This window comes from Balaenoptera musculus, chromosome 19 (genome assembly GCF_009873245.2).
Source record: "Balaenoptera musculus isolate JJ_BM4_2016_0621 chromosome 19, mBalMus1.pri.v3, whole genome shotgun sequence".
Classification (NCBI taxonomy): domain Eukaryota; kingdom Metazoa; phylum Chordata; class Mammalia; order Artiodactyla; family Balaenopteridae; genus Balaenoptera; species Balaenoptera musculus.
The window spans coordinates 10,406,323-10,425,675 of record NC_045803.1 but is presented as its reverse complement, the minus strand read 5'-3'; the positions used below and the strand labels follow the sequence as shown (position 1 = coordinate 10,425,675).

At 51.9% G+C, this 19,353-nt stretch overlaps 1 protein-coding gene across 3 annotated transcripts in view; it reads left to right on the top strand.

Annotated features, from left to right (window-relative positions):
• MARK4 (microtubule affinity regulating kinase 4) overlaps nt 1-16,332 on the top strand; it is a 29,016-nt gene extending 12,684 nt beyond the window's left edge. The window contains exons 9-18 of one of the 3 annotated variants that reach the window (XR_005017526.1): nt 2,816-2,935; nt 3,404-3,503; nt 4,879-4,988; nt 5,095-5,254; nt 8,108-8,325; nt 10,735-10,838; nt 11,136-11,179; nt 13,029-13,307; nt 14,506-14,550; nt 15,337-15,431. Coding sequence is in view for 2 of the 3 variants with exons in the window: in XM_036834499.1 (XP_036690394.1) it covers nt 2,816-2,935; nt 3,404-3,503; nt 4,879-4,988; nt 5,095-5,254; nt 8,108-8,325; nt 10,735-10,838; nt 13,029-13,307; nt 14,506-14,550; nt 15,337-15,673 (1,473 nt within the window). In the remaining variant the exon portion in view is untranslated. Of the gene's footprint in view, nt 1-2,815; nt 2,936-3,403; nt 3,504-4,878; nt 4,989-5,094; nt 5,255-8,107; nt 8,326-10,734; nt 10,839-11,135; nt 11,180-13,028; nt 13,308-13,450; nt 13,531-14,505; nt 14,551-15,336 lie in introns of all 3 variants that reach the window. The other 2 variants (XM_036834501.1, XM_036834499.1) reach the window with 2 other exon arrangements.
• The last annotated feature ends 3,021 nt before the right edge of the window (nt 16,333-19,353 follow it).

Genomic DNA, 19,353 nt, shown 5'->3' with positions numbered 1-19,353 from the left:
TTCCTTTGAACTTTTTATTCTGAAACACTGCCGGTCAACAGAGAAGTTGTCAGCCTAGAACAGGGGCAGGTGTGTACCTTTCAGGAGATGCTCCGATTGCCTGCGGCCACGTGTGCCATGTGAGTGTCTATATATGCTTGTGGTACCGCTGTCATCACCGTTACTGATGGAACACATGGGAGTCAGTTGCAGACACAAGGTCCCTTCATCCCTAAAGGCTGCATACAGCAGGGATCTCATGAGACGCGGCCTTTCCCCATCCACGATCACGCTCAGGCAATCCAGCGCTGACGTGTTCCCGGCCTCTAACCCGCGGCCCATGCTCGGGTTGCATCAGTCATCCCGAGAATATCCTTGGCAGCCATGTCTTCTGCTCCAACATCCGCTCAGGCGCCCTCATGGCGTTCTGTTGTCCTGTCTCTAGTCTCCTTTCATCTGGAACAGTCCCTCCGCCGTTCTTTGTCTTCCATGGTACGGCAGTGATGAGTTCAGGCCAGTCATCTTGCAGAAAGAACCTCCCTCAGCCTGGGCTGCACAGTGTGTCCTCACGCTTGGATCCAGGTGGTGCATTTCGGGTGGGAATTCCTCAGCGGGAGTGCTCAGGCCTGCTTGATGTGGCCGTGAGGAGCCATCAGGGGCTCAGGGAGGTCACTGCCGAGGACAGGCCAGCAGAGCCCTGAGTGATGAGGAAGGGGACCCCTGCGTCACAGTGGCATCGGCCAAGCAGCCAACTCCGCCGAACCTCAGTCTCCACCTGTGTTCAGTGAGGACCCTAAGGTACCAACCTCACAGCAGCGATTCGAGGACTTGCTGAGATCACAGAATAATCTTTCTGAGCCCCAAGCATGAAGCCAAGAGAACTTTCCAAAGGGCCAGACCAGCTTCTCACCTGCCCCAGGCCCTTGTCACCTCCTGTTGTCCCAGTTTCCCCACCAGGCACCCCAAGCCTTGCTGGGTGAAGGAGACGTGCAGCTGGGGGCAGATCCCTGCTTTGTCATTTCCTTGCTGAGTGACATTGAACAAGTCCCTTCCTGAACCTCCGTTTCCCCACCTGTAAGATGGGGACACTTACAGCCAGACTGGGTGTGTGAAGCCCTTCACAGGGACCTGGCATCTGCCCAGGGTGTCACGCTCGGGAGCTGCCCTGGTGGTGGTGTCCGTGGCCTGGTGGCTACTTCTCACCATCACGTGACAGAGGCGGCGTGGAGTGGTGGTTACGCAGCACAGGCTCCGGGGCTTGACGGCCTGGCTTTGAACCCTGGCCCTGCCACTTTGTGGCTGCACAGTCCCAGAGCAAGTGACTTAACCTCTCTGGGCCTCAGTTTCCTCGTCTGGAAAACGGGGCGTCATAACCCTGCTTCACAGCATCCTTGTGAACACAGATGTCATGTGTGTAAAGCACTGAGAACGCGGCCCAGCACCGGGTGAGCGCTCTGAAAGCGATCCTCGTTGCTATGAAATATTCACGACCCTTCAGGCTGTGATGATCTGCAGGCTCCCCAGGCACAGGCCTCATCCAGCCCTTTCAGGAGAAGGCCCCGGAGGGAGCTCCCAGCCCAGGCCCTGGCAGAGGGCTCCTCCCCAAGAGACCCCTTCCCCCATTCACCCTGCCCTCCATTTTCTGTCTACCTGGGTTCTTATTTCAGGATGGAAGGGGCTCTCCCTAGTCTGCCATGCCATGGAGCGTGGAATTTATTTTTTCTTTCATAACCTTGGCAGGGCCCTCCTAAAAGGCCCTTAAAAAAAAAAAAAAGTCAGCATATAAATCAGTGCTCATTCTTTGAAACTGCCAGGGCCTCATAGCTTTTTGGAAAGACAAATGGGGGATGGGGGTCAGGATACCCCTCTCTCCTCCCCTCTTGTAAACCTAGTATTAAAAAAGCACTTGCGGGAACTTCCCCGGTGGCGCAGTGGTTGGGACTCCGCCTGCCAGTGCAGGGGACGCGGGTTCATGCCCTGGTCCGGGAGGATCCCACATGCCACGGAGCAACTAAGCCCGTGCGCCACAACTACTGAGCCTGCGCTCTAGAGCCTGTGAGCCACAACTACTGAGCCCACGTGCCACAACTGCTGAGGCCCGCGCGCCTAGAGCCCGTGCTCTGCAAGAAAGAGAGGCCACCGCAATGAGAAGCCCACGCACTGCAACGAGGAGTAGCCCCCGCTCGCCACAACCAGAGAAAGTCCGCCCGCAGCAACGAAGACCCAGTGCAGCCAAAACTTAATTAATTAATTAATTAATTAAAAAAAAAACACTTATGGAATCCCTGGCGGTCCAGTGGTTAGGACTCCGCGCTTTCACTGCCGAGGGCCCAGGTTCGATCCCTGGTCCTGGAACTTAAGATCCCACAATCCACGTGGCACGGTCAAAAAAAAAAAGGTACTTGCTCTGGGCATGACTCGTGCTAGGCATTTACTTCTACAAACTCACTCCTACCCTAGCCTGGGAAATGAGTGCTGTGATCCCTGTTCACAGATACGGAAACTAAGGCCCCAGAGGCTGACTCATCGACCCACCTCCCCTCTTATCTGGCTTATAGAACTCACCCTTTCTGTAAGATTAACTCAGAGTGAAAAGTTATATCGCTTTTTAAAAAAACTTTTTTGAAAACTGCTGCATCTATGACAACGTTCCCATTTTACAGATGGGAACTGAGGTCGAGAAAAAGTGGTGGGGTTTTTCCCACTGCATCAGGGCTGGGACTTGGAGCTCCTATCACTTTTGTCGGGGGATTGGGAAAAAGATGTGTGTGTGTGTGTAATGAAAACGGGTGGGGAGGCGGGGCGGACCCCTCCCCCAGTAACCCCGTCCCCCCAGGAGCTGCGAGAGCGAGTCCTCAGAGGGAAGTACCGGGTCCCTTTCTACATGTCAACAGACTGTGAGAGCATCCTGCGGAGATTTTTGGTGCTGAACCCAGCGAAACGCTGTACCCTCGAGGTAAGCTAAGCCTCCAGCCCCACACCCCTCCCACTGAAGCCTTCTTGGCTGGCACTATTCCTCTCCCGTGCCCAACCTGCTGCTGGAAGGTGAGGGGAGACAGACAGCCCAGGAAAAGGCTCCCAGGCCCGTCCTGACACCACCCCCCAAACAGCCTCGCCCACTCCCCGACATGCCAGTAATTAGCTAATGAGCTCCTAGAGTGATTACAGGGTGCCAGGGACCCAGATGATGCGGAGGAGGGAGGGTGGCATCAGGAGGCTTCAGCTGGGTGGGTGAGGGATGGGGCGAGGAGGTGCTAGCTCTCAGGAAGCTCTTGATTTCTGGGGTGCTAGGCCTTGGAGGTGGGGGCGGGGCAGGGCAGGAACCCCATCTGGGGGCCTACGTGGGAGGTGGGAAGCTATATTTTTCCCAGTTCCTTCTGACAGCTCTCTTTCCCCTTCCCTGTCCTGCTCCCGATTCCTGTAGCAAATCATGAAAGACAAATGGATCAACATCGGCTATGAGGGTGAGGAGTTGAAGCCATACGCAGAGCCCGAGGAGGACTTCGGGGACACCAAGCGAATCGGTGAGGGTCAGGGGGAGCAGAGCCATAGGCCGCAGAGCCAGGGGTGGGAGCTTCCCAGCACCTACCCCTTTGGTCAGTGCATCACAGAAGTTTGCAAGGCAATTGGGGAGAGCAGAGAAGTCTGGCCTCCCGTCCCTGCGCCGCTACTTTCTAGCTGTGTGACCCAGGGCCAGTGGCTTCCCCTCTCTGTGCTTCTGTTTCCTCATCTGTAAAACGGGATAATCAGAGAACCTATCTCATAAGTTTGTTATGAATAGTCAGTGAATGAATTTATATAAAGGCACTTATATCAGGCATGTAATAAGTGCTTTTGTGTTAACTTTGACTATTATGACACAAGAAATCACAGTCACTTCCAGAAGAGTTTGGTCAAAGCCATCAGTAATCTGCATGTTTGAGAAAAACTCCCACCTTGGCACATGCCTCACCCTCCACCCGTTTGGTCCCAGTCCCTTCAGCCTGGAGCCCTTGAACATTTGACCCCAAAAGCATTAGCCCTGGAAGAGCCCCTTAGGAACTATCCAGTAACCTTCATTCTACAGCTGAGGAAACCAAGGCCACCATCAGATCTGACTGTATTAATCAGGACTTCCTGGTTGCAAGTAACAGAAAACCCAAGCCATTCTGGCTTAAACCAGATAATAATAATAGGTTGAACCATGTGAAATTGCCATTGTAATAGCTCAAAAAATTTTAATACCAGCAATTTCATGTGTTTTAACCTAATAGTGATGTTATTCATTCACATAACTGAAAAGGCCAGGGTATATCAGCCTTCAGGCACAGCTGGATCCAGGTACTCAGAGACAGTCGTTAGGGATCTTCTCAGTGGTGGCTTCTTTCCCAGGCAGCTCTCCCTGCCAGGAGCAAGCTGACAACAGCATATCCTAGTGGCCTGGACACCCCATCAGGAAGAGAAGCCACTTTGCTAATGTTCCAATAGAAGCCCTAGGGCGGTGCCCATTGACTACCCCTGAACCAGTCAATTTGACCTTGGGGATGGAACACTTTTATTGGCCAGAACTGGGTCATATGTCCACCCTAACCAGTCACTGTGGCTTTGGGTATGGCGCATTCTGATTGGCCATACCTGGGTCATCTGTCCACCCTGAACCAATCAGTATGGCCTTGGGGATGGAACACTCTGATGGTCCAGACCTGAGTTATATGCCTGCCCTTGGGGCTTGGAGCAGGCAGGAGTCAGCCAGGTGATCTGAGCTGGGAAGAAATGTTGTTCCAAGGAAAATCAGGGTGCTGCTGGCAGAAGGAGGAATGGATACTGGACAAGCCAAAGAGCAGGCATTATGTGATGCAGAAACGAGTGGAAGGGAAGGATCTGGGGAGACTGAACCTCCTCTCCATCCCCCTCTCCCAGAGGTGATGGTGGGTATGGGCTACACGCGGGAAGAAATCAAAGAGGCCTTGACCAGCCAGAAGTACAACGAAGTGACTGCCACCTACCTCCTGCTGGGCAGGAAGACTGAGGTCAGAAGGCGTCAGGGACATTTGGGATGCGCGATGCCCGGGGTGGTGGGACATCTGGGGCACAGGGGACAGGGTCTGAGGTTCCTCGTCTGTCATCTTCCTGCAGGAGGGTGGGGACCGGGGCACCCCGGGGCTGGCCCTGGCACGGGTGCGGGCGCCCAGCGACACCACCAATGGAACAAGCTCCAGCAAAGGCACCAGCCACAGCAAAGGGCAGCGGAGTTCCTCCTCCACCTACCACCGCCAGCGCAGGCATAGCGACTTCTGTAAGTATCGGCCCCGCACCCTCACATGCCATCCCTGGTCCCAGGGCCTCGGACCTGCATTACATCAGGGCTCTCTGGCTGGCAAGCAGCAGAAACCTGCTCGAGCCAACTGCAACGAAGGGAGGAATGTCTTATAAAGGTGCAGGGACATTGCATGAAATTTGGAGGCAGCCAGACTCAGTAAGGGATTAGAAACTGGAAAAGCAGCCAGACCCAGAGCAGACACTCTGTGTCTTGCTTCTTCTCTGCTCGTCTGGGTTTTCCTTTCTTTCTTACATATCTTGCCTTATCTTTTTCCCAGTCTCTTAACTCCTTACAACTCGGTTTTAGAGGCCAGCTCAAATAATAGCTGGAATCTCTTTGGTTCACTTGATATCAGGGTCCAGTTGGGATTAATCCACTTGACTAGGACACAGGATGACACATTGTACAAAATGGCTGCTGAGAGCCTGCCCCCTGGCCTCTCCTCCTTACTTACTAGTGGGAAGGGAGTGGGCAGACACCTGATTGTATCCCACATTCTGCAACTAACATATCTCATCCCCTGCAGAAAATAGACCCACCACCACTACCACCACAAATGAGACATGGGAACTTCCAGGAGGTCTCTTACCTATACCCTCAACAAATGTTAATCATCCCCACTATTTTTTAACAGCTTTATTGAGATATAATTCACATACATTTAAAGTGTGCAGTTCAGTGGCGTTAGCATAGTCACAGATTTGTGTATCCTTCACCACAGTCAACTTTAGAACATTGTCAATACCCCATAAAGAAACTCCATAACCCTTAGTCATCCACTTCAAATCTCCCATCCACCCCAACCTCTAGCCCCTGACAACTACTAATCTATTTACTATCTCTGTAGATTTTCCTAGCCTGGACATTTCATATAAATGGAATCATACAGTATGTGACCTTTTGTGACTGGATTCTTTCACTTAACATCATGTTTTCAAGGCTCATCCGTATCATAGCAGTATCAGTGTTTCATTTCTTTTTATGGGCGAATAATATTCCATTGCATGGATATACCGTATTTTGTTTATCCATTCATCAGCTGAGGGTCACTTGGGTTGTTTCCGCCTCTGGTTACTGTGAATAGCATTGCTGTGTACATTCATGTACAAGTTTTTGTGTAGATCTATGTTTTCATTTCTCTTGGGCATGTACCTAGGAGTGGAATTGCTGGGTCATATGGTAACTCTACGTTTAACAGTTAAGGAACTGCCAAGGTGATTTACAACTTTCTGTTATTTTTGCAGCCCTATTTCTCTCTAGGGGTGAAATTCTTTACTCTGGGACGGGCACTAGTACAGGAAGAGGGGAGTCAGGGAAGCTTAGCATCAGTCCTGAGCAGAACCTGCTTTGTTCTGGATGGTCAAGCCATTCCCCTCCCCTGGATCTCCTTTTCCCCACCTATAAAATAGCGAGATTGGCCCAGAGAGTCCCTAAGAAGCTTGTGACTCCAACATCCTATGGTTAGAACACGGTAGCCTTTAAGAATAACCCACACGGAGACCTTCAGGGTTCTGGGGTTCTCGGGATAAAAGATGGTTTATGAGTGCCCTGTGTCCGTCATTGTAGAGCTTGTTATGGTTCTGGGACTTTTGCACATTAAGTTTCCTGAGGATTTAACATGCAGAAGTTCTGACTCTCTGAAGTTCTAGAACACGTTTAACCCCCAGGTTCTAAAACTGTAAATTCCCAAGATGTTCTAAAGAACAAAATTTGTTTTGTTTTGTTTTTGAAACTATCACACTCACATCCTTCAAAACTTGATAGCACAGGAAGGGTAGATGGTAAAAAAGTCTTTGTCCTACACGTATCTCGCAGCCCCCAGTCTTCCTTGGAGGCAGCCGCTGTTACCGGTTTTATATCAATTCTTTCGGAGAAGTTTCATTCATATATAAATATATAAAGAGACAGATATGAAAAGAAGGAGAAAGAGAAAAATTTTTAAATGCATAAAGATGGATAAATACAATATTAATATATTAATATACTATAAAGATATATTCTCTCCTTTTAATAGAAATGATAGCCTTTGGGCAACGTTCATTTATAAACAAGTATAGATAAATAGATATAGTTAAACACTTTTCCCCCTTTTTTTTTTAATATTTTATTATTTATTTGGCTGCGTTGGGTCTTCGCTGCTGCGCATGGGCTTTTCTCTAGTTGTGGCAAGCAGGGGCTACTCTTCATTGCGGTGCGCGGGCTTCTCATTGCGGTGGCTTCTCTTGTTGCGGAGCACGGGCTCTAGGCACGCAGGCTTCAGTAGTTGTGGAGCGCAGGCTCAGTAGTTTTGGCTCACGGGCTTAGTTGCTCCACGGCATGTGGTATCTTCCTGGAGCAGGGCTCGAACCCGTGTCCCCTGCATTGGCAGGCGGATTCTTAACCACTGCGCCACCACGGAAGTCCTTCCCCCTTCTTATACACATGATAGCCCACTGTAGACCTCATACCTTGCCTTGCCTTTTCTACCTCACAGTCTATCTTGAAAATCTTTCTGTATTGGAACATTTTTTATAGTTGCATAGTACTCCATTGTGTGACAATATCTTGACTTACTTAGTTATTCCCATATTAAGGGGCATTTAGCCTGTTCCCAGTCTTTTGGCCTGAAAAAAAAAAAAAAAAAGGATGCAGTGAATAACCTGTATGTGTGTCATGTCATTTATGTGGAGCTTCTGGGTCAGTATATATGTTGTCACTTAGATGTCATCAGAATGGCCCATGCAAAGGTTGTAACCTATGTGAGGAATTCTGAGGTCCTAAGGATCATCTGGAGTCGGTTCTGGCTTTTCCAGGTGACGCCAACCCTAAACTGTCCCCTCCCTCTACCAGGTGGCCCATCCCCTGCACCCCTGCACCCCAAGCGCAGCCCGACCAGCACAGGGGAGGCGGAGCTGAAGGAGGAGCGCCTGCCAGGCCGGAAGGCGAGCTGCAGTGCCGCGGGGAGCGGGAGCCGAGGGCTGCCCCCCTCCAGCCCCATGGTCAGCAGCGCCCACAACCCCAACAAGGCAGAGATCCCAGAGCGGCGGAAGGACAGTACGAGCACCCCTGTGAGTGGAGGGGCTGGGGGATGGGACCAGGGGTGCCACCACCTGTGGCCCAGCCTATCGATGCCACCTGGGTCACATTTTTCAGACTCTGCCGTTTCCTATCCTGTTCCCCAGACCACCACACGGGACTCTTTGTTTTATCCATTCAGTCATTTCACTCAACAGACATTTATTGAGTGCTCTCTCTGCCTAAGCGTGTGCTTGAGTCTAGTGTATAAATTAGGATTCAGTGTCAGAAAGAAGTACTCTGTGCTTTGGACGGGAAGGATTTAATACGGGGAATTAGGTGTGGTGTTTACACAATTGTAGGAAGGGCTGGAGGGGCAGGCAATAGACAAGACCTACAAGAATGACATATTGCCACAGCAGAATTGACCCACCAAGGGAGCTGCCACCTCTGAGGCCACCTCTAGCTCTGTTGAATTCAAGAACATACGGTCATGGCTGCAGTGCAAGACTCAGAAACTTCATTCTCCAGAAGAAGAGCCTCTGCTGCCCAGAAGTCTGGAGAACCGGCACTGGTGCCCTGCTGAAGCAAAGACCCTCATCTCACGGATTTGCCTGTGTGAGCCCAAGTCAAAGGGGGGCAAGAAAGTGGCTGCCACCCCTTTTCCACCTTCCAGATCTTCATGAGTGCAAAGATTGGCAGAACCCATTCATATCCAGAACCTGGGCTGCAGAGGAGTTTCTGGGGAATGTAGCATTTGGCTTTCTTGCTTCTACAGCTCCTTAGAATAATATAATACAAGCTAAGGGAACCAAAATATCCTCATCATCAGGGACAAGGGTGGAGACAAGTTACAGGAAGGTGGTCAGGATGCTGAAGCTACATAGACCGGAGTTTGAATTTCATTGATGAGCTGTGTGACCCTGAGCAAGTAACTTCCCTTCTCTGAGCTTCATTATTCCACCCTGTGAAAATGAGCTCATCAAAGAACTTGGGTTGTTGGGAGGATCTTGTACAGTCTTCACACAGTGTCTGGCTCAGTAAGCACTCAATGAATGAGAGCTGTTGTAATTGTTGAAATAAACCCACACTTTAAGAAAGTAGAAAAGGAACAGCAAACTACACCACCACCCACCCCGCCCAGAAAAGCAGTAGAATGAAGGAAATAATAAAGAGAAGAAAGGAAATCAATAAAGGAGAAAACAGATGTACCCTAGAGAAAATCAACAAGCCAAAGTCTGATTCTTTGAAAAGATTAATAAAATCAATGGACCCCTAGAAAGACTAATTAATAAAAAAGACAGTACATAACATTGTAAATCAACTATACTTCAATTTAAAAAAAAAAAGAAAGAAAAACTACAGCAAACACAAAATTACCACTATCAGAAGTGAAAAAGAGAACTTTGTTCTAACATAAAAAGGTAGTAAGATGGTATTAGGAACTACTCTATGCCAATAAATTTGACAACTTAGACAAAATTGACAAATGTCTTTAAAAACACAGTTAACCAAAACTGACACGAGAAGAAATAGAAAACCTGAACAGTATCAACATCTTCCCATAAAGAAAACTCCAGACCCAGATGGCTTTAAGCTGGTGGAAGTCTTCCACGCACTGAAAGAAGGAATAATACCCAACTTAGGCAGACTTCCAGAGGAAAGAAAGAGGGATCGCTTTCCAACACATTTTGTGAGGCAACAGAATCCTGATATGCCATTCCTGTCCTCGGAGAGCTCCGTGCAGTAGCGGGTGGGGATGTTTGTGTGAACAGATGTGGTCACTCAAAGTGATCAAGGCTGTAGCAGGGAGTGCAAAGAAGGTAGTTGACTCAGCCTGGGGCCAGGGCACGGATATATTATGAACTGACACCTGAAAGATAGCTAAGAGTGAGTCAGAGGGAAAGGTAGGAGGAATATCCAAGCAGATAAGACAGCATGTGCAAAGGCCTTTATGAGGAGAGACAGCATGGCATGAATAAGTATGTTTTTCAAAGTTTGATGTGGCTGGAGGTGGGGGAGAGCTGGGAGAGGAGAGGGGGGCAAGGCTGCCCCCTGGGAACCTTCCCTGACCTTCTCTCCTCCCAGCTCCAAGGCCTTCTATGACTCTCAGCCTACATTCTGGGATGGCCCACTAACCCTTCATGTCTTTAGCCAAAGTACAATAAACCACCTACTCACTTTCAGTTCACACACAGGCCCCTGCCTCGTTCCTTTTATTTTTATTTATTTTTTTATTATTATTATTTTTTGGCTGCGCCTTGCAGCATGCGCGATCTTAGTTCCCCGACCAGGGATCGAACCCGGGCCCCCTGCATTGGGAGCACGGAGTCTTAACCACTGGACCGCCAGGGAAGTCCTCCCCGCCTCGTTCCTAATGAGGGAGGCCAGAGAGGGTAAAAGGGGGGATTAAGGGGTATCCCTTTGCTCCCTCACTCTCCTCCTGGCCTTGTCTCCTGCAGAACAACCTCCCCCCCAGCATGATGACCCGCAGAAACACCTACGTTTGCACAGAACGCCCGGGGGCTGAGCGCCCATCCCTGTTGCCAAATGGCAAAGAAAACAGGTATGGAGGGAGGGCAGCAACAGGGAGGGGGCGGTGGGGTGTAGGTGAGCAGGGACCCCCTTGATCTCAGATGATAGATGCGGGGAAGGGGTGCCGTGGGGACTGGGGAGTCTGTGTCTGCCCTTCCCTTGGCAGAATCTACCCATGTCCTCCCTCTCCCAGACTCCCCTGAAAATCCTCCACCCTTAATTAATTAGCCGTCAGCACCAGGAAAGCAGTCTGACCCATTCTCTGCCTACGAGCCTTGGGAACCTGAGTTGATTCTTTTTTTTTTTTTTTTGAATGATCCATTTTTAGAGCTGGAGAGAAGCCCCAGATTGTCACAGCTTCAACATCCTCTGGTTGGCTGGGTTTCAAACTTCTTTGCCTGAGTCTGTTCGGTCTCTTTCAGCTGGCATGTGAGGGAAACCAGTACAGACTGGCTGGAGCATAAAAAGGGAATGAATTGGTTCACATCCCAGTTCAAGTCTGGGAGTGGGGCAGGCTTCAGGATAATGACACTGCCGCCCACCGGGACTGGCAGGCGTGACGCCGAGGTGCACTCTGGGAAGCACCTGATAAACAGATGCGGGTGTTACTCTTTGGTGGGGGCGAGGTAATGGAGTGGCTGAGGGCATTGATTCTGTGGCTACTCAGCTCCGAGTTTGAATCTTGCCTCTTAGCCCTTTGGCAGGTATCTGAGCCTCCATTTCCTCCTGTGTAAGATGGGGCTGCTGTTCTCTGCCTCCAGACCCTATTAGAGGGATCCAGTGGAGATCAGGTGTGTCCTTGTACCTGGCACAGGGCCTGAGACACAGAAGGCATTTGATGAATACGAGCTTTTTTGTGGTTGTTAAATAAAAATAATAACAGCCAACAGTTTTCAAGCAGTAACCATGTGCCAGGCCTCTGCACATTAGCTAGTTGAATGCCCCTAACAATTCTATGAGGTCGATGCTGCTATCTCCATTTTACAGCTGAGGAAATGAGGCATAGATGGGTTAAGTAACTTGTCCAAGGCCACACAGCTGGTAAGTCAAGGAGCAAAGATTCCAGACTGATTCCAGAATCTGTACTTGTAACCACTATAATATATAGCCTCCCAGTTCTGGCCGAGAGATAAGTGTATAGTTAGATTATAGATTCAGGAATGAAAAGACCCCAGAGTGCAGTGGATGAGATGGAGGTTTAGTCCTCTGTGATGCAACCATCCAGAGGTAGCAGGCAGGGTCCTCCAAGGATTCAGGACCAATCTCAACATGAAGCTCCAGCTCTGGATCTGAGGCCACTGCACCAATTGCCACTATTTCCCAACCAGCAAGTAGGGTGGAAAGAAAGTGGAGTGCAAACTGCTTTCTTTTTAGAGGCGTGACCCAGAAATGGTACAGAGCACTTCTCTTTATATTCTGTTGGCCAGAGCATGGTCACATGACCACCCCTAGCTGCAAGGGAGGCTGGGAAATGTAGTATCTGGCTGGGCAGCCATGTGCAATGTTCATACTCTAAGGGGTTTGGTCACTAAGAGTAAAACAAGGTGTATGGATTCTGGGAGAGAGGTAGTGGTATCTGCCAATCAGGGCTCCCTCTTTGAGATCCAGGCTGGTCCCGGCTCCCTAGGATAGAAATTGGAGGTCTGGCTCCTGCTGTCAGGACTGGGAGCCTCAGAGGGCCTAGAGGAGGGTCCTGGGCTCGTGGAGCCACCTCTGCCCACACAGCGTCTTGAGAGAGTTAGGGAGAGGGTGCCTTCCTCTTTCTTTTCACCTGTTGAAACGTTTTCATAATGAATGTAGGTCCCCTTGATGTTCACATCTATTCCTTTCCCACGATTGAATAATAGCAAAGTGTTTGCACACTTGGTTTGGTTCCTGAGGTTTGGATGGCAAATAGCAAGGGATTCATCCAAAAATGTATCTGAATCTATTCAATTGCCGAGTTTGGAGAGAGGAGAATTGGGATAGGGGACAGATTGGAGGGGGCAGAGTTTAAAGAAAGGGTAGTTTGAAGGAGGGACGACTTAGGAGTTGAGACGAGGAGGTAAGACAATACTAGGGTTGCACAGTGCACCGCCTGCACGACGTACACAGCAGCCCTGTCTCTGAGCCCCAGGTTGCTAGAGGTTTCTGATCTCAGGAAAGACCAGTGGAGAAGCAGGGGGCTGGGGACTTGGCCTGCCTCAAGGCCCCACCCTGACTTGTACCTCTCTGCCCACAGCTCGGGGACCCCACGGGTGCCCCCCGCCTCCCCCTCCAGTCACAGCCTGGCTCCCCCGTCAGGGGAGCGGAGCCGCCTGGCACGCGGCTCCACCATCCGCAGCACGTTCCACGGTGGCCAGGTCCGGGACAGGCGGGCAGGGGGCGGGGCAGGTGGGGGCGTGCAGAATGGGCCCCCCGCCTCTCCCACACTGGCCCATGAGGCCACACCCCTGCCCCCTGGGCGGCCCCGCCCCACCACCAACCTCTTCACCAAGCTGACCTCCAAACTGACCCGAAGGTGAGCCCCACGGGATGTGGGGTCTGGGGAGCGGGATGGGGGGGCTGACGGGGCCTAACCTGTCTTCTGCTCTACTCTGCCTCTGTATCCCCACGTCTCCTCCTCTTCCTCCTTCACCCTTCACCTCCCTCCTCACGCTGCAGGGTTACCCTCGATCCCTCTAAACGGCAGAACTCTAACCGCTGCGTTTCGGGCGCCTCTCTGCCCCAGGGATCCAAGATCAGTAAGTCCCCTCCACCCTCTGCTTTCACTGGCTCTGCCTCTCTATCTGCATGTCTGACCTGTGTGCGGGCCTGGCGGGAGGGGGCGCTGTGAGTCGGGTAGGGGCTCTGGTTGTTCATTTCCTCACTCAGTTAATAAACAATAGTCTGGCCTCTGGAGCCAGACTCTTGGGGTTCAGACCCGAGCTCTTCTGAGTACCCTTAAGCAAATGACTCAACTTCTCTGGGCCTTACTTTCCCCTTCCCTAAAATGGGGATAGTGATAACCGTACCTTCCTCATAGGGTTGTTGTGCGGTGAGGTGTATCACTAAGTGAGGTGATGCATGGACTGAGCTTAAAATCTTGCCTTGGAAAATGCTTTATAAATATTTACTATTACTATTCTGTGAGTGTCTACTGTGTGCCTGGCACCATCGTGGGCCCAGAGTAAAGTGAACAAAAGGGATAAAATCCCTGCCCAGGACATTCTACTAGGGGACCCAGACAGTAAACAATAAATAAGTAAAATATATATACTGTCAGGTAGTGACAAGTACTAAGGAGAAAAAGGAAGCAAGGAAGGGGGGGTCAGGGGTGTGGAGAAGGGAGGGTGCAGTTTTAAATGGGGCAGGCCTCACTAAAGAGGTTTCCTTTGAGTACAGCCTGAAGGAGGGGTGTGTGTATGTGTGTGTGTGTGTGTGTATGTGTGTGTGTCCTTCTATATGTAGGTATGTGTCTCTGCCCACCCCCCCCTCTTTTGTCTTCCAAATCCTTCAGTATCTTTCCTCCAGCCTGCACTAACCATTTCAAACGGGGCTCTGCTTCTGGGCATGGAGAGGGAGATCAAATCCTGACTCCCAGCCCTCCCCAGCCCAGCTCCATACAGCAGGGAGGGACCAGGGCTGAGGCAGGGCCTGCCCAGAGTCCTGGAGCCAGTGGGTTGAGGGAGAGGCCCCTATGTCCAGATTAGACACTCTTCCCCCCTCCCCTCCCCTAGGGTCACAGACGAACCTGAGAGAATCGGGGGACCTGAGGTCACAAGGTGAGTGCATGTGCCTCCCCTGAGTGCCACACCAGCCCCTCCCCTTTTGCCTGTCTCAGACCCCACTTGTGTAAGTACCTCTCCTCACCCCCCCACCAGACCCTTAGATGGGGCCCAAGCCTCATCCTCATCCTCCAAGGCCAACTTCCTGAAATGTCCCTATGACCCTCCCTTCTCTGCTGGCTCCTCTTACCCACCCCCGCCCCCTTGATTTCCTCTCATTTCCACCTCCATCCCTGAGCATTATTCCTTGACCATCTTTAACTTCAGCCTCTCCCATCTCTAACCCACTCCTCCCCCTGTTGACACCACACCTCCTTTCCCCTCTCATCCAATGAGGCACAAGGGTTGCCAACAGCTCTGGGCCATTGTAGAAACCCAAGTGGAAATAAAGAGCCTCCCGGCAGTTCCAACAGTCCCAGGACCGAATCTCATTGGCTGGAAATAGGTCACATGTCCATCCCTAAACCAATGCCTGGGACCAGAAGGGTGGAGTATTCTGATTGGTCAGACTTAGTGGTATGCTCATCTTTGAACCAAACACTGATTGGTTGCATGCTCTCATTGACCGGAAGTGAGTCATGTGTTCACCCTTGTGTTCATGCCCCACCTAAACCAGAAAGACTAGATCTGCAGTGCTTCTCAAGGGGAACACTCTTGGTATTTGAGGCGAGACATTTCTTTGTTAGGCAGGGAGTCTGTCCTTGGAGTCTGTCCCAAAGTGGGAACAGTGGGTTACCTTCCTCTTCTCCCCCATCTTTAACCCCTAATATCTTCCCACCTCAGTTGCCATCTACCTTGGGATCAAACGGAAACCGCCCCCCGGCTGCTCCGATTCCCCTGGAGTGTGAAGCTGACCAGCTCGCGCCCGCCCGAGGCCCTGATGGCAGCTCTGCGCCAGGCCACGGCGGCCGCCCGCTGCCGCTGCCGCCAGCCCCAGCCGTTCCTGCTGGCCTGCCTGCACGGGGGTGCGGGCGGGCCCGAGCCCCTGTCCCACTTTGAAGTGGAGGTCTGCCAGCTGCCCCGGCCGGGCCTGCGAGGAGTTCTCTTCCGCCGCGTGGCGGGCACTGCCCTGGCCTTCCGCACCCTCGTCACCCGCATCTCCAATGACCTCGAGCTCTGAGCCGTCACGGCCCTGGGTCCCCTCCTCTTTTCCTCTCCTACTTCGCTTCGGCAGGAGAGAAAGGGCATCAAGGAGGGGATTCTCCCTTTGTCATCACTTCAGTTTCCCTGAAATCGATCTGGGGACAGAGACTGTCCCCTCTGCTGTTCTCTGGGGCCGCTGGGCAGGAGAGAAGAGCAAAGGGGCTTAGCAGGGAAAGCTGGCACATTCCTGGAGCCTCCAGCTTGTCCTGTCCCCCCTCACCCTGCCTCGGGGCACCTGAGGAAACTTTGGGGGCAGGGCGGGGGCAGAAAGGGAAACAGGAAACTTCCATTCCCCCCCAACAGCTCAAGAATTAGGCCTTGGGCAGGGGCAAGAAGAGTTGCTGAGCCTAAAGGCTGGAGAACTGGGGTGGGTGGGGTCGGGAGTGGGGGTCAGAGAGGCAGATTCCTTCCCCTCCCCATCCCCTCCTGCTCGAACCCCCCCTTCCTGCCCCAGGCTGGCGCGGGGCACTTTGTACAAATCCTTGTAAATACCCCCGGACCCTCCCCTCTGCAGAGGTCTCCCGAGGAGCTGCCGCTCTCACCTCCGGTTTTTAAGTTATTACAGCCCCACCCTCCTCCTGTCAGCCCCTCACCTGCAGCCTGTTGCCCAATAAACTTAGGAAGTCCCCCCTCCCCCACGCTGACCCTGGGGTCTTCCTTCCCTGCCCTCACCTGCAAGTGAGATGAAGAGGAGGTGTGTGACTGGGCCAGTGGTTTCTCCTTTCTGAGCCTCGGTTTTCTCATCTGCAGAATGGGAGTAGTGGGGGTGTGAGGGTCAAGGATGATTGTGGAAGAGGGCAGGACAGGACTCGGCCTCATCCACGAGGCCCCAGTTCCTATATCGGACCCCCGTTCATCCATTCACATACCCACCCACATGTTATACTGGACTCTAAGCCACTTCTTACTCCAGCAGTACATTTATTCAATAAACAGTCATTGACCGGTGCCTACTCCATGCCAGGCCCAGTGTGGACACGGAGACACAGGGAGCCCCTGTCTATTGTGGGGGGGTTCTGATAGACACTAGAGAAACCATTGCTTTGGGGGCCACAGAAGAGAAAGTGAGGGGGTGTGGGGAAGGCACTCCGGAGGAACTGGTGCCGGAGTTGGGCTTTGAAGGATGAGTAGGAGTTGACCAGGTATTCGGTATGCCCTGGGCACAAGCCTGGAAGTGGAAGTGCATGGTATAGCTCAGAGAACTGTGGGTAATTTCAGGGTGGCTGCTGTGTTGGGGGTGGGTGGAGAATTGGCAAGAGAAATGCTGTATTAGGACTCATAATCCATCTACACTTAAGCAAAAAGGTGTTTGCTCATATCATAGGCCAGGGGGTGCCTGACTTCAGGTACATCTGGATCTAGGCAGCAGGCCAGCTCACCTCTGCTTTTTTCAGTGTGAGTTTCATTCTAGTAGTTTCATCCAGTAGGCACTCCCTGATGGCAATGATGATGCCAGCAGTTCCAAGCTTTTATCCTTCCAGCTTAGTTGCTGCAGCAGAAAGTCTGCCGAGCTTAAGTCGTGTGATCGTCCCTGGACCAGTCGCTGTGACTCTGGAGTGGCCTGTGCCTACAACTGGACTTAGAAGGGGCTCCCCAAAAGAAAGTCAAGGTGTCAGGAGCAGGAGAAGGGAAGTGGAAGCACGATAGACTTAAGCAGTAGAGGGCTGTCCAGTGCTGGAGGGCGGGGCTGCTTCACCCAGGGCCTTGTGGGCCAAAGTGAGCAGGCTGGGCTTTCATCCGAGGACACTGGGGAGCCGTGGAGGGTTGCATGCAGGGAAGAGGCTTAGTCAAACTGCCTCAATTGCCCATTTAGAGCATAGTAGGGTCAACTGTTGTATTCTTCACGGAGCTGACAGGAAAGTCAAATGAGAAATGAAGGGTGGTAAAGATTAAAGAGTGGCCAGTGTTGAAAAATTCAGGGTCTGGGGCAGAGCCAAACTCCTGTCATGAGTGAGGCCAGAATAGGACTCTGCTGAAAGAGAAGTGTTTACAGTTGAGAGGGTAGAAAAATGAGGTGTGTGTCGGGGGAACCAACCCTGTCACGAAACCTCAATCCCGGAGGGCTTCCTTTGTGCCCAGCCCTGTGCTGGGGACACAGTGGTGACCAGAACAGCCCCAGCCCTGCCCTCGTGGGGCTCACGGTCCAGTGGAGGAGACAGCCGTGTCCTCAGTGATCCAGAGTGGGTAGGGCTGGTATGGGGGAGTCCAGAGCCCGCAGGAGTGCAAAGGGGGAAACTGCCCTAGCCAGGGAGGGCTTCCTGGGAGGAACAGCTTGGCTGTGATGGAGAAAACGATGAGCAGCTAACCAGACATGGCGGGGTGTGGGTCACGTGTTCTAGGCAGAGGGAACAGCGTGTACAATGGCTGGGAAGCCAGAGAGCGTACAGGTCCTTCAGCAAATGACACATGACTTGAGTGAGTATAGAGTCACTGTGAGAGATGAGGCTGGAGATGCTGGCAGGGCCTTGAGGGTTGCGGAGAGGCACCTGGGCTTTGTACCAAGGGTACTGGGGAGCCATGGCAAGGCTGTGAGTAAGGGAGAGGCAGGGGCAGTTTTGTGCTGTGAATGGAGGGAAGGAATCAGGTCAGAAGAGTAGCGAGGAGGTCAGGACCGGACAGAAGGTGAGGAGAGAAGGGGTGGACTTCAGCCTTATGAGGCAAAATGGGCGGGACAGGCATGGTAGCTGACAAGTGCCTGGACTCTGGATTCGGCTGGCTCAGACCTTACTGGCTGGAGTGTGTGTGGTCTGTGTGGCCTCAGGGCTGGAGCTGGGACTAGTGATGGGATCTTCATTTGGGGACAGTATTGTAAAGGGCATCCCCATGTCTAACCGGCCCTGCGTGCTTTGATCTTTGGGGTCTCTTCTAACCTTTCTGTTTTGGTAATCTCTCTGGGAACTCTGACATCCCCGGGCCTCAGTTTCCCCTCTGGAAAATGGAGAGAGTTCTTGATCTATAAGGGCCCTTTACCTATGTGACAAGGTTTGAAAAAGTGCCTCCTCCAGGTCCCTGGGGGCTCTGTCTTCTTAACTCTGCCTCACCTTTTCTTCTGAGGCCTTTGTCTCTTTAGGGGCCCACGTGCTATGCCCTAGCAAACGGAGGCCTCAGCCTATTGGGTCAAGTAGAAGTGATTGACGTGGCCAACACCCAATACATGTTCAGATGTTTCTTGACGTCTATTACCTGCTTCTCCCACACGCGACCCCAAGGCCCCTTCCTGCTCTTTCCTGGGACCGAGCTCTCCGAAAGTCCTATCCTTAAAGACTTCACAGGTATGCTCTGACCCAAGCCCCAGTCTGGAGGAGGAAACAGCTTGGGCAGACATTAAGGTGGGAATTGCAGGGTGTAAGGAACAAAAGAGTATATAGGTGAATCATGGGAAAAGAACTAGAAGGATGAGCCTTCAGCAAATGGTATGAATTTGTTTGGCCTTGAAGAATCGCACTTAATACGAGAGCGTTCTAGGCGATGTGGGGAGCCATGGCAGGTTCTCGAGCAAAGTAAGGAAAGTTGGAAAGACTGCTAGCAGCTGTAGAGGGCTGAAGTCAGATCGCACAGAAGGAGGCCAGTGAAAAGCATAATGAAGTAGACAGTGATGAGATGCATGGGAGGTCTCAAACCGGAGGCCGGGGGGCCAAATTCAAGTCTCAGACACTT